Genomic DNA, 15090 nt, shown 5'->3' with positions numbered 1-15090 from the left:
GGAATTTTCGGAACGGGTGTGGTGTAAAACTGCGTAGACTTAACGGACTGTTCAGGCAGCAGATGAGAGAATGGCCTGATTAAAAAACGATTTTGAATAACTGCGCTGCATGGAAAGTGGTGGGGGGGGGGGGGGCCTGACAGGGCTCTAGCCCTGGGGCATGGAACAGTTCTCATCATTTTTCGTTTCTTTCACGCTATAAATTAATTACAGAAGGGGCCCTTGAAGTCTGACCGGGGCCCAGCTTCAGAATGTGGGGGCCATGCTGCGCTGTCTAGAACTGTACAGGCCGACAGGAGTGTGTGTGGCGCTGCATCAGTTCGGTTTGGTTGAGGAGGTGGTTTAGTCAATATGAGCCGAGAATTTCTGAAAGAGTTTAAAGTTGTAAACTTGAGATCTTAAGTTTGAGAAATCTATGGGCCCTCCCCCACAAATTTGGACCTGACAGGCCTCCTGCCCTAGGGCCGGGGGCAATTGCAATCTATTTTTTTTCATGCAATAAATTCACTACAGAAGAGTCTGTAAAAAGTTTGGTATCGGGAACTTCAAGAGTGGATGCCACCCCCGTGTCAATGGAGCCGGTATATGCATACATATGAATTGGCATCATCATGTCCCCCAGCTTTCATTATCGTGCTACACCCCGGTCTTTAATGACTATCGCCGCCTAAGGAGAGTCCGCTAGAAATACCAGACTAGGGAGCCTGTGCCCAAGTAGTGCAGTGGTAAGATTTTCGTCTACTACCAATGAAGAGTACTTACCGTCTACTCCGCGGGTTCAATCGTAGGGAAGAACGTATCCAATAAGTTATTTTCCCTACAGAACTTCAGCCGACCACCGATAGGTAGCGCCTTTACTTTTGAGCCAAATCGATCGATAGTAAATTGCTGTATGGCGATATGAACGCAGCTGGTGTGTGGTTAAGTAGTTTACCTATAGGAGTCCTGCTCTATTTATGGGAGGGGGGGGGGGGTCATGCAGGAAAAAAACATCGCACTGTGGGTGCTTCAGGGAGCAAAGTGGTGCTCGCGAGCAACAGGTTGAAGATGCCTGCTCTACACCAACAAGCAACCATGAACGGCACTTGTGTTTTTCAACCAAAACAGAACCGCTTTCAAGATATGTATACATTTTTTTAAAACGGTGCTTTCTAACAGAGGACATTGACAAATTATCAGACATTGAGTGTTATTTCACAAATTTTGTTTGTTTCTGAATTGAAGGAGGAAGAGATTGCTCTCGATTGTTTAATAAATACCCCGAAAGCCATCTGAAGGCATGGGGATCGCCAAGAATCACTCAGGGGCATTCGTGAGTGCACAGGGGTATTCCATTATGGGATCAGGTGCTGTGATTAACATCAGGTGCCCGTGGCCCCCCACAAGGGGTGGGCTGACAAGGCTCCAGCCTTGGGGCCGGGATTTTTCATCATTTTTTTGTTTTTTCACGCTATGAATTCACCATAAAGGGGCCCGTGAAAGGTCCCAACCTAGGGGCCCTGCTGCAGGATGTGAGGGCCATGCAGGTGCCGCTTGGGCAAATTCATTTTTCCACATCTTTATAAGTTCACCCCCCCCCCTTCTAATGATAGGATTTATTACAAACGGAAGGAAATTCTGAGAATTTTGTATACCAGATTCTTGAATTCGTATGTACATGCTGTAAGAGCTGTTTATAAATCTTTTTGTAAATAATTTTTTTTTCATAAATTACATTTTTTAAAGATTAAATTTCTGTTCCAATCTCTAGGGGCGAAAAGGTCAAATAATGAGCAACAATATGCATTCCGCGATAAGAAAAACCCCGGAGTTTTTTTTTATGAATATCCGCGGTAATTTACACATGAAAATATGGTAATACGCCTCATCATTCATCTGCTTGATTGGGAAATCGAAACTTTGCAAACACAATCCAAATACAGCTTTTGCTGCCATCTAACTACGAGTTCAACCGTTCCATATGGGCTGATAGATAGCAGCACAGTTTATAACCTACAAAATCAACGCACCAAATTCAAACGAAATAATTTTAATGAAAATTGTTTGTTCGGGTTTAAAGACCGTCGTCCGTTTGAGTTAGTTCTCAACGTTTCCCCAACACTAGTGGTTGGCATCATTAGGAGAATTGATAAAACTGGATCAAAAGTCAAGTTTTCCGGAGTTTCAGGTTCTCAGACGTGCCAACTTTTGAAATCCGGGGAGAGACTCGATCAAAAAAAAGTTCATAAAAAAAAAATTTCGCTCAAAATTTTTTTTTTTTTTTTAATAAATTAAGAAAAAGTTACATTCCCCCCCCCCCTCTTCAAGGCAAGTTCTGCATTGCCCCTGAGAAGAATATAATTCCATGCCAGTCTTTCCATGCAGAATAGAGAAATCACTCACATCTACATACTGTCTATAAAGTATGGGTTTTCTTTCGTGGATGCTATCATTGATTGATAATCTTGGGTATATGAATTCTTAAAGGCTTTATATTTAGCTGTATATAGCTTAAAGTTTTATATTTTCTTTCTGAAGATGTTTAATCGGAAGAAACGATTTAAAAAAAATTCAAATTACAAAGCTGCGGACGAAAAAACGTGTTTACCGCGCGACTGTTAATGGAATACAACAACGATTATACAGGAATTTCGGCAACCATGGGCTTCCCCCTGATAAATGCTACGAAAACAAAGTCGCGTCTTTGCCAGTTGCTTAAATGCGGTCACAGAGACTTTTTCTTACGGCTGCTCAATGGAAATGACTACGGCTGTCCTTTATGGATATTTTCCCTAACGACGATGGTAATTATTGACGCCACGACAACGTGAAAGCTCGCGTAAAATCTAATTTTCTGCCAAAATCCGGAGAAATTTTAACAAATCCGGAGAGCGGGAGGAAGGATGAAAAATCCGGAGTCTCCCGCTTAAATCGGGAGAGTTGGCAGGTCTGGGTTCTATTTACGAACATGAGTGGCTTGACATACATTATTGTTCAACTGACCAATCGCAAAACAATAGTGTGTTAAGCCACTCATGTGCGTAAATACAACCCGAGACTCCTGAAAACTTCACTCTTGATCCAGTTTTATCAATTCTCCTGATGATGCCAACCACCAGTGTTGAGGAAACGTTGAGAATTAACTCAAACGGACGACAGTTTTCGAACCCGAACAAACAATTTTCATCAAATGATGGCCGCGAAATAATTTTACTTCATTCATAGGTGCCAGAACCTGGGTGGGGTCTCAGGCTATTTGCGAGCGCCCCCCTTTTTCGCCTGCGTATGCACTTGAATCACGTATAGGCGGGACGACTGGCCGCGTTCGCCCCCCCCACCCCCCGACCAATGCTTTATCACTTTCAGTCCCGAGAATTAATTTTTTAAAACTTTCAAAATGTTTTTGCATTTTAAAAGATACTCAAAAAAGTATATTGAAAACACTGATAAGTCAGGGCTTAACTACCCGAGGTCAAAAGGAAAAAGGAATTCTTCAGTAAGAAAAGCAACCCACACATTTGTGGCACCAGTGCCTGAAAGGGTATGTCAGCACCCTTGATATCACTGAGAAAAAAAAATAAATCAAGCTGTTTTGGATTTCAATAAAGCATATGAATCAAGTTGCATGAAAACATACAACTTCAATTGCCAATCAACTTATCTAGTTCAGATCTGTGCGACACTCCTACTATCATGGCAGGGGACAGGTTGGCAATTCTGCTATAAACTAGGAAATGCTTTTTTCCTTGTTGTGGGGCGATTTCTAAAGCTGTGTAGTACACCATCATAGCAGTGGGGGTGTGGACTATGATTTGTAAGGAAGAACACCACGGAACTTCTTTTTGAAGCCTTCAAAATGAAAATTTTTTAGAAGATTATTAACTTATTTGTTCGACTCTATCAATCACAGAATTTTCTGTTTGAAAATTGATTAACACAAATTCTTTCCACATTAATAGACATGAACCTATTAAACAAGCAAGAGAATCATCTAATCTGCATTTCCTATATTCCTTGCACTAGAAAATAGAGATAAGTTTAGGATACACTGAATAGAAAAAAAAAAGTGATATACATGTTAAGCTAGCTTCTGTTAACAAATATTTACAGATTTTTGAAATCAGCACAATAACAAACAGAAATATATTTCATAAATTCTTTACAAACTTAAGAGTGCTGTAGTTACGAAGGTTCAACTGGAATCCTGAACTTTATGAGATCTAATAAAACTAATTACTTGTGGAAACATCCATCCCATTACAGCCCTAGGACAAAGTCAATTAACAAAATAGCCCTGAACCTGTTTATTTAACAAAATAATAATAAAACATCTACTGACACCTTGATACCTTTATTGAATATCAACAGGAAAAATTTATTTCCCCTCATTAATCTTTATTCTTAAAAAAAGAAGCTAAATATCATAACGATCTCAAAAATGAGGTATAGTGTGATCTTCAATGCATGATGTGAATGTAATGTACAGTTCAATCTTCACTCATAATCTTCAATGGATGATTATCAGTTGAAATACAAAAAATATGTATGTTATCTAAATGGAAAACTCAAAGGATGAGCACCATTCATATACAAGGCCAAAACTGTAGGGAAAATTGCATTATTATATCCTTGAACACCTTTTATGGAATCAATATTTTCGTATAAATCATGAGGGCCATCATACCAAGCTAAATTCTTTATGCCATTGTCATCCAATAAGTCTAGTGTATTCAACTGATATGCTACGAAACCAAAAGTCTTTGCATCAGAAAAGATACATTGTAAACTAATTGGCCTGGGTATTTCTTTAACATCTTTCTGAAAAGAAAAATAAATTTATCTCAAAATATCAGTATCATGAACACAATATACAGTCCGCCTGCTTAATCGGACATAAAGGATTTCAGCACATGATGTATGATTATGCTAGGAACCATGTTAGTACAGTTTTTATGTTGAAACTGATGAAGGATCAATATTAATAAAGCTTGTCGAATAAATTAGACATAAGAAATGAAATGACAATTATATTTAATTACAATAATCACAATACCTAAGATTTTAACTTTGCATCAGGAAAGTTAGTGCCCTCTATTGGCCCAAGAGAACAAAAATAAAATAATTAAATGCACACATTGAAGAAAACTTGGATACATGGAGGCCAGTGCCCACTCATTTTTTCTTTTTCATATTTTAACTTAGTGTAACACATTTTCTATTAATTCCAAATGTTTCATTCAATGAAAACAGTATAAGTATAGTGGTTGATATGTATTAACAGTTGACATTTAAAGCATCAATATAGCAGGGAAATTTAACATTGTCTACATGGGAAAAATTTTGGTGCCGGAGGATTTTTTATTAGTTTAAGCAAGGTATTCACTTATCCGTTATCACATTAAGCGGGGCCAACTATATTTGGGTAAAAAAGCACTATATATTTTCTTATTTTATTATTCACAAGAGTTTCACCACTTTTATTAGAATAAAAAGACACAAATTGTGACAGTAATATGCATTTAGGAATATGTTTTAAAAACTGTCTTTAAAGATATTTTTTTTAATGTATTTGCTACAAATATAAAGTAAATTGCAAAAGTGACATATACTCTTTAATTAAATCATGAAAATTCATTAAATATGTTTTTTAGTCATAAATTCTTCATATTTTATGACTAAAATGCCATCTTTCTTTCATGCTTTACATGAATACATTAAAAAAATAATTTTTTAATGGAGAATACATGTCCCTTGCACCACTTCATTTTGTCATTATTTCATCAACAGCAGATCTGTTGCAATATTTCATGCACTGTGAAACACGAGACATTGGTCTTAATGTTTTCTTTTGGAAACCAAGATTAACCATATTGAAGGTATGAAATATTAATTAACCCTACTAAATGAGGATTTTTACATCCACTGTACACAAGCCCATGAGAACCTGAAGATTGAATATTTCAAACACAATGAGAAAGTAACATGGTCATCACTAGATGAATGAAAAGAAGAAAAATTGCAGATATCAAAATTTGAAGCTTCTGTAATAAATAGGAAAATCTTATAGTTGATCTTTCTTAAAAAGATTATTGCCAAATTTTTTTTATTGATAAAAATGAATCCAATGAGTAATTTTCACTCACTCACACAAATCAGATTTTATTTCACCTCTAAATCACTTTCCAGATGTGTGTGAAACTTTCTATTTCAGAAAGATTTTGAGCCATTTCATGTGAAATTAATAATTAATAGTTGATAAGGTTTCCACAGCCATCATTTGATGAAAATTGTTTGTTCGGGTTAGAAGACCGTCATCCATTTGAGTCAGTTCTCAACGTTTCCTCAGCACTAGTGGTTGGCATCATCAGAAGAATTGATAAAACTGGATCAAAGTCAACTAACAACGAACAACTAACTCAAATGAACAATTAACTCAAACGAACAATGAATGATTAAGTTAAAAGAAAATGCATTAAAAAAAAATTAAAAAAGTGAAAAGCTTCAAGCTTTACTGATTTCCGTGTATATGGTAAGACTCTTTTACTAAACTGAACAATCTGGGTATGCTAGAAACTTATATTTTCCATCTGCAAGTGTAAGAGAGAAATGCACTGATTATACCACATAGCACAAAACATCACACACTTTTTTCACCCATTGTTCATGAACCTGATATGTTCAACTTTTCCTCTTCCTTTAAATTGTCCTTCATCCAAATGAGAAGCAGCTCATTTGAGCCTTCTTGGTCAATATTTGTATTTTTTACAGTGCTTTTTAATGTTTTATAAAACTTATTTTCAAATTATGGCATTTCTGGAATGAGTTAAACGACTTCCCATAGAAACCTACGAAAAATCACGGTTTTAACAAACGACAATTTTGGAATGAGTTATCTTCTTTAGCCAATGTATCACCGTATTTAAAGCATAAAAAACAAACTGAAATTGATGCTAAAATTGATACCAAAAAGGAGAAAAATATGAATCTAATCATTTGATAGCTTGAAAAAAATTTACTACTTGAATTTTTATGCATGCTTACTCCATAAATTCGCCTGGCTTCTTCAGCTGTAAAAGAGAAGCAACTAGCTATTGCTTTTGACAACTTCTGAACAGGAAACCAATCAGTATCATCTTTGTGAACCATATGCAAAGTGTGGATGTGGAAATTTTTGGGAACAATGGCACCTATAAAAGAAATTGTATTTCAGCACAGACACTAGTAGCTTGAGAAATGGAACAACATTTGGGGGTATCATCAACATTGTACAGGACAGTGATCCTAGCATCTTAAAAAAGTTGATTCAAAAAATCAAACTTATATTATTATACCAAATACAGTCAGACCCGCTTAAAATGAGAAACTTGTTTTCGGTGAAAGTACTAGTTAAATCCACACTTGCTAAATTTGTTTTTCAGTCAAAAAGAAAAAAAAAATTCTGAAATTAAATGTTTAAAGTGAGCATATGTCCACATTTGACACATAATTTCACCTTTTTCTTGATGATTTTTATTTAACTTTGACAATTTTGATACAAACTTTGCTTTTGGTCATTTTCCTTCCAAAAATAGGGAATGCAACACATGGGAAAGGAGAAATTCTGTTGATGATTCACCAACTCAAACACATGGAGTCTGTATCAGAAATTAAGAAAGAGCTGAATTAGACATTTTTTGAAATTGTACTTGGGCAGTTTCTTATCTTCATCTTCCATGCTCATTTCTAAATTTTAGACGAAGTGCTGCTGTTTCTGCACATTGACAGAAAACCGAAAGGGAATGATAAACCTTTTGTCAAACTATTTGATTGACAGTCATCCCTTGTTAAAAGCATTATCCTTGTCGAAGTGCTTCATCTTCATATTACGAGTGCAGAGAAAGAAATTCAGTTTTGTGATTCCTCACAAAATAAACTTTGTGAAAATAAAATTATGACTGTGCTGAATAAAGAAAAATAACTCAAAACACCAAGAACCAATCATTGATACAAACATTTTTCAGACAAAAGGAAAAGAAAATACAGTCGGCACACGATTTTACAAACATGCTCTTTCTTACAAACTGGTCCTCTGTTCCAGACAGCAAAGCAAGCCACACAGCTAATGATAAAATCTGCTCTATTTTACAAACTCTCCCTTCTATTAACCCTTTATTTTATGAACTTCATTTCTCTTCAGTTTTTTTTTTTTTTGGTTATTTTATTTTTCCAGCCATCTCCAAGTTCATTACAATAAAAAATTAAACTTTAATTCTGACGTTCTAGGTGCCTTAAAAGAAAACAGAGAAACAGAGGGGGAAGGCCTAAAAGCAGAATATACAGAAAATTGTAAGATATGTCACAAGATAATCTGGAAGAATTCACTATTATGGATATTTTTAATGCAGGACATTTTTTCAGTGAGCTGAGAGCTTTCTGCAGAACAATGCAAAACATTCTGCTTTGGGGGGGGGGGAATAGGTTGAGAGTTCACCGTCAAACCTAAAGATATCCAGGCCCCATCGGCATATGGCAATATTGGCGCATTGTCCTCATGGACTGGATACCTCTGGCAATTTTTTTTTATAAAAAAAACATAACATTACAATCATAACAAGTATAAACTCATAGTCTCAGTCTAAAATCAGTTGTAGAGAGTTCACCAATTTGTCATAACATTAAAATCCACATTCAATTGTTGGCGGGGTTGACCATGAAGTGAAGATGCATTGACAATGTAGTACACTCTTTGCCAGAAATTCAAGAAAAGACATTGCCTGACTTTTCGGACACTATACAGAGAAAGTGTAGCTGTGGATACAACTGTCACCAGTGAATGGACAAAAGGGAAGCTAAAATCATTGATTAGTGAAACCACTGCAAAATATTACAATAAAGCAAACAAAAATAAGGGAATTTTTTTTGAAAATCATCAAATAATCATGAGTGAATAACTAATTTTCTGCATCGTCTGTTCCATTTACAAACTTTCATTTTTAAGAACTAATTATCAAGTCCATGGGGGTTCATAAAAGCAAGCATAGACTGTAAAAGAATAATAATGGTGGAATAAATATACCTGAGGCATCGCTTGCAACATGCTCTAAAGGATCATTTTCTAGTTGATTAAGATCAAGAGTTGGTTTGATAGGATATATCGAAGGTAATTCCACATCTTTAGTATTTTCAACTTCTTCAGATGAAGCAAATGGAGCTAATGGCTGGTTGCATGTGAACAGGAAATCACTCGAAAGCTGGAACACAACTTTATCACCAGCTAGAATGAGAAAGTTAAATAAACAAGGTTATAACATCTGAGAACGTAGTCACAAAGGAGGTGATGGAAACGTGAACTGTTCAAAAATTAGAAATGTACAGGGTGGGCGAGTCCTCGACACATTTTAAAAATTAATAAAAAACAAACCAATTGATATAAAAAAAGTGTGATTTGTAAAGAGCTGATCAAATAAATTTTGCTGCCTGAGGCAATTAATTTTTTGGCACATCCTTGGACACGACTTTCTGAAGAGAGTTTTCTTTCTTCACGTTTATTACCATAATACAGTAATTCTCAAAGCATGGGTTGCGACCCCTTAGGGAAAGGTCGATCACACTGATAATTTACAGCAATAATTCTCAAACTTATGCCGCCTGTGGCTTTCCCGGCGTGATGACATTTATCCGCGGCTCTTCAGAACCTCTCTTTAAGAGGTTGGTGCGCTACCCCCTCGATGGGGGATTCCCTGCAGTAGCAATTTTTTGCTGCGGTCAAGTCACCGTTTTTTGTTGTACCCCTGCATCAGGAAAGATTTCTGACAAGGACGAACCGGGTATCGAACTCACGACACCTCTAAACATCCTTTGGTACTTTAGGCGAGCATCTTAGCATCATTTGAATGTAGCCAAAGCTACAAAGGGTACTAACATTGAAATGTGGTAGCTTTATGCAACTCAAATCGTGGTAAACATAAATTATGCACTGTTTGTTTGTTGAAGTTTTTTTTATGATACAGTGCAATCTGTGAGGGAAATTTTTAACTGGTTTTTATAAATTTATCAAAAAAATTTTTTTAGCCTTAATAAGTATTTTAGTGCAAACCTCACTTTTTTTGTCAATTGGTTGATTTTTTATTTTTTTAAATGTGTCCAGGACACACAATGTATTATTGTGATAAACTGTATGAGATACAACTGATTTCTCTTGGTGTGTGAAACAAATTTCATTCTGATATCATCAGTGTGCATTCAAACTGTCAAATGTAAAAGAACTGCACTTTTCAGGAGAAAAAAAAAACCTAGCAGCAATATAGCTAACTGTAAGACCAGACATGTCCCAGGCTCTGTCCTATGGCGATGTAAGCATGGTACCCTGAGAGGGAGCAATGGCGTTAATGGTTTCAACACACAGGGCAGTTTATAATAATTCCATAGCTGGTGTTCTATTGGTCAAAAGCATGGCATTTTTACAGAACATCGAAACACATGAAAAAACTTTTAGTAGCATAAAAATATTGAGAATTTTGACACACGACATTTTCACACACACAGACGATATGAATAATTGTTATAATTATCAATGGGTATTTAAGCAAATAACTTTTGATAGCAATTTTAATGTTAAGTTGCTGAAGACTGTTTTAAACATGAGTCATGATATTGTTTGAATGCTTTGCAATAATGGAATGATTAGGTCAGAAACCAAAAAGAAAGTTTTCACACCCATCAACAAGGAAGGCTTTGAACAACAAAACATTATAATGATAGAAACATGAAAGGAATTTCATAATTTAATATGTCATGCGATGGAAGTTAGATATCACCTCTTTCCATGGGTAGTTCAATGTATGCATCAACAATTTTCTTCCTTTTAACAGATTCTTCATATTTTCCACAACCCATCTCAGCAAGGAGGGCAATTTTTTCCATCAAGTTAAATCTAAATGTTTAAAAAAAACAATCATGTTAAAAAATTACAAGCAAAAACTACACATCTACCAGATTATTTTTTCCCCTAAAAGCATTACTTATGTGAAACTCTTTTATAGCATCATTAAAATTTTCCCATCATTATTACACTATTACATTTCATGGTAATTAAAAAGTAAAGAACAATTAAAAATAATATTTACGCTTTTCTCTTGTATTCAATACCATATGGCCTAGGATGCCTACGATATGGCTCAAAGTTATCATAAACATTAGGAAGTCTGACCATCTGCCCATCTCTCACTAACGCTTGCATCAACACATTTTGTATCAGTTGATCTTGATTTCTGAGACTCTCTGCTCCAATAAGGGAATCCAAGGGATGTGGTAGACCTTTATAGCACAATGATTTGGTGAGCGCACCAATTTGGTTTTCACCTAAAAGGATTGCATATATGAGTCTACCTGTTTTTTTTATAACCCAATAAATAAACAAAAATGAAATTTAGAGTATATGATACGAGCATGATGCCACTATCAATCATGAGAAGATTGCATTTTGCAATTCTTTCATTGCATAGTGTTACAAATGCCTAAATGACTTTTATGATTATGTTGCAAAACAAAATAATGGTACAGCAATGAAACATTGAAAAGTTTTAAACCTCAGATTAACGGTCACCCTACTTTTAAGAACAAATTTTTTTGTTTTACCGGTGTACGGTATCTTGCTCAGAGTTGTCACACCTTTAATATATTTTAAACTTCTCATTTGTTTTTTCTCTTTCAAAAAATCAGTATTTCGCAATACCTGATCACCAAAAGTATAGGACAGCGACTCGCGGAGCCCTATCCAGTACATCATTTTTATGGCGGAGCCCTGTTTGACTCGAGGAGCCTTTTTTTGTACATAAATTTTATGGCAGAACCTGTAGACCTCCTTTATTTATTTATCTATCAAATTTAATGATTTATATTATTTTCCTCGAGTCTCCTCAGAGTTGCACACGGAGCCCTTGGGGCTCTGCGGAGCACAGGTTGAAAACCCCTGGCATAGGTAAATGAATTTGTGTCAGTATTTTTGCTTTTGTGTAGTACACAGAAGTCTGATGCTTTTTGACTGAATTTTTAAATCAGAAAATTGATTTAATTTTTTGTGGTGCATTTCCTGGTAGCACTAACAATCTTTTTCACTTTAAAATGTGGAAGATGGCAGCACCAGCAAAAACACAAAATAAGCACAACTCTGATAAAATAAATATGATGGGGGCCACACATACAACGCAGAACACACATTCTAGCATGTATGAATTCACTAGAAATTGCGTAGAGGAATATGTATGAGGTGCATGTGCAGTTATTAACAGTATTACTAACAAGGTGGATTTGTGAGAGATCTCCATAAACTTGGTAACACATAATAACAATATACTTGCTACTCGATATATATATATAATGGTAACCCTTCTACAAAAACATTTTTCCTCGGTAAGCAGAGTATCAACATATCAGGATTTCACAGTATTTAAAATACAATGAGGAATTATGGGAAAGAATAACTTTGGAAAATTTATAGCTTCAAGGCAGTTTTTAACAGTATTTGAAGGTACATAGTTTGTTACATATTGTTTACACATCTGAAAATGTTGGACCATAACGTGATCCATTCCACACACGACAAAAATCTTAAAAATCGCTTATAGCATAAACATTGATAAAAAATTCTCTTTAATTAAATCAACATCTTAATATGATCCAAAAACTACATTAAAAAAAACCTTGTTAACACTAATAAAAATTCTTGTTTTAAATGTATTATAAACACTTTTTCATGCACCGCGAGAGATTAATGAACTCAAAAGCCTTGCGTTTATAATTTATTTAATTCACTAATTTAATTAATGCCTTACTTACACTCCGTAACTCTTGTAGAGTCATCAAAAACATAGAACTTTTGAGCAATGTCAGACGACTTCAAAAATCTAAAGAGATCCTGTGTTTTTGGCGGTTCACTAAATTGTAAAATAACTTGGATTAATCACATTACAAAATCTGACAAAACATATTTACAGTTGATGTAACATCAAGTATACATAAATAATTATATATATTCATGTGGGTTTTTTTTGCCACTTTTAACTGGGTACTTTTATTTTGGCCCAACAGGCCAAAAAGTTATTAATAAGGCACTAAACAGGGTTTTCCAGCAAAATTGACTTGATTATTTTCTTGACAAAAACTTGAAAATTTCCCCTACTGAAACTACTGAAGAGAGAGAGAGAGAAATAGCATTTAAAATTTTAATCTTCCAAATGTTTTTCTAATTTCACTCTTCCTTTGTAGAATCTTTCCCTGACTTCTGTCAAACATTTTATATTTTCCATCACTTTCCAGATTGCGGAGAACCACAAATTTTGCCTCTTACCTTACTTGACAATCATTAAAATCAGTTCATTGAAGTTGTTACACAAGGTTCATGACTAGCATAATTTTCGAAAAGTCAGAGCTAAGGCATAAAAGCTCGGGGCAGGAGTTGGTGCACCGACAGACCAGTCACGACCCGGGCTCTGTCCCACCAGGGATATAAGCCTTTTACCCTTGTGGGTTGGGTCGCGCTGGGGAGGAGTTGGTGCACCGGCAACCTTTGTCCAGGGAGCCATGGAGTGATGATGCTGACAAAGTTTCTTTGAATCAGTCTTTTGTCACACTGCTCTGGGGAGCCACAGATAAGTGCCGATAAGGGAAAAAGGCACCACGGGTGAAAAAAGATTGAGAACCCCTGGCTCAGGGAATAAAATTAACGGTGCATCAAGAAACATTTCTTTACACATAGAATAAACATATATAGATCAAGAGGGACCAATTTATTATTTAAAAGAGAATCCCGGTTTTTATTATTTTCAATCTGGTATCTGGTCTGAAATGTTATATTCTTAATCTTGATCCATTATTTAGTTTAAGAATGTTAGTGTGTGTTTGTTACTGTTTTTGCCGTTTGCTTGTTATCATTTCAACAGCTATAGTATTATTCTTTTTAGTAATTTGTTGGCGATATTAATCTTTGGCAAAAAAGACATTGAAAACCATGACTCTGTTTCACTCTTGGTAACTTCTCAACAACCTTTTGGATGTTTTTCTCACCAAAGAAAAAAAAAGGCCAATACATTGCCAAAAAAGGGATTACTGAATTCATGATGTGAATCACATTATAAGTGCACTACTACACCACAACAAGTTCTTCACTTGTGCGTAAAGGACCACCTAGGTTTTTAAAGCAGTGAAAACTGAATAAAAAAATCTTGTGCCATAAGCGAGTAAATATAGTATACTATAACTGTTCCCCTGAGGCACCAGACCTGCCCTGCTCTATCACCCTCCTAGTGCAGCCCTGCTAAGGAACCAATTTAATTGGGGGTATCCATGAAGACATTACAAGCATTAACCAGGTGCTTTAGTGAGCACCTAGAAGCTCATGAGCAGTAGGTTGAGGATACCCGGTTTGTCGTAGTACAGAGAGAAAGGATACACATTCCAAAAAGAATTTCACCTGTCCTGAAAAAGCTTTCTAGCATCGTGGATCTCGACACCCATCTCTTGTAGCTCGGGGGGTATAACGATTGGTGCTATGGGCATCTTCCCTTGCTCCTTCCATTTCTCTAAGTATATCCTTCTTAGATTTGGCTTGCGCTTAAACAGCACTTGTGTGAATCGCATCACTGCTTCCCAGTAATTACCTATGAATAAGAAAAAGTAATTATGCGTATAGTGACAATGTCACAAACTAGAAACCACATCAACAAATATTCAAGCATAATTTTGGTCCAAAATTTTTTTAAAATCATTTCAATTGATATATATTACTCTGATATATTAATATGGAATGAGACCTCGCTACAACGATACTCGGTATAACGATAAATCCCTCTACAACGATATTTTTTCAAGTCTTGTTTTTGAAATATCTATAGAACATTAAACTGCTGTCTCTCGATATACCGACAATTCCTGTACAACCATTATTTTTCCTCGATACGCAGATTATCGTTATATCGAGTATTCACTGTATTTTTTATATTATGACACATATATTAATCTATGATACCGTAAATTTCTCAAGATCTTGCCTTAAAAAAAAACTGTAAACATTAAGCTCAAGTTCTAAAGAGCGAGGAGACAACATTTTACATTTCCAACTGCATAAATATAACG

At 35.5% G+C, this 15090-nt stretch overlaps 1 protein-coding gene across 3 annotated transcripts; it reads right to left on the bottom strand.

Moving 5' to 3' along the window:
* Positions 1–4314: 4314 nt before the first annotated feature.
* On the bottom strand, positions 4315–15056 carry mRpL37 (mitochondrial ribosomal protein L37). Of its 3 annotated transcripts, none has more exons than XM_089243575.1 (8): positions 14984–15056; positions 14429–14615; positions 12796–12893; positions 11085–11319; positions 10776–10891; positions 9035–9232; positions 7021–7166; positions 4315–4797 (listed from the first exon to the last, which is right to left on the bottom strand). In XM_089243575.1, exons 2-8 carry the CDS (start codon positions 14593–14595, stop codon positions 4528–4530), a joined length of 1230 nt encoding a protein of 409 aa, XP_089099701.1. In that variant the 5' UTR covers positions 14596–14615; positions 14984–15056; the 3' UTR covers positions 4315–4527. The 3 variants fall into 3 exon arrangements, with proteins under 3 accessions (XP_089099701.1, XP_089099702.1, XP_089099703.1); XM_089243576.1 differs by having other exon boundaries at positions 14743–15025; XM_089243577.1 differs by lacking the exon at positions 4315–4797 and adding an exon at positions 5567–5971 and having other exon boundaries at positions 14984–15048.
* Positions 15057–15090: the final 34 nt, after the last annotated feature.

The sequence above is a fragment of the Pholcus phalangioides genome, unplaced genomic scaffold (genome assembly GCF_987345545.1).
Source record: "Pholcus phalangioides strain wild (caught in Gottingen) unplaced genomic scaffold, Ppha-v1.0 ptg000015l_1, whole genome shotgun sequence".
NCBI lineage: Eukaryota > Metazoa > Arthropoda > Arachnida > Araneae > Pholcidae > Pholcus > Pholcus phalangioides.
Note: the sequence above shows the minus strand (reverse complement) of the source record. Positions and strands in the feature narration are given on the sequence as shown.

Coding starts and splice junctions, on each gene's coding strand:
- mRpL37 (XM_089243575.1), bottom strand. CDS start 14,595: ATGCGATTCACACAAGTGCTGTTTAAGCGCAAGCCAAATCTAAGAAGG. Junction 11,320..12,795: donor CTCTACAAGAGTTACGGAGT/GTAAGTAAGGCA, acceptor CAATCCTTTTAG/GTGAAAACCAAATTGGTGCG. Junction 4,798..7,020: donor AAGCCAGGCGAATTTATGGA/GTAAGCATGCAT, acceptor TTTTCTTTTCAG/AAAGATGTTAAAGAAATACC.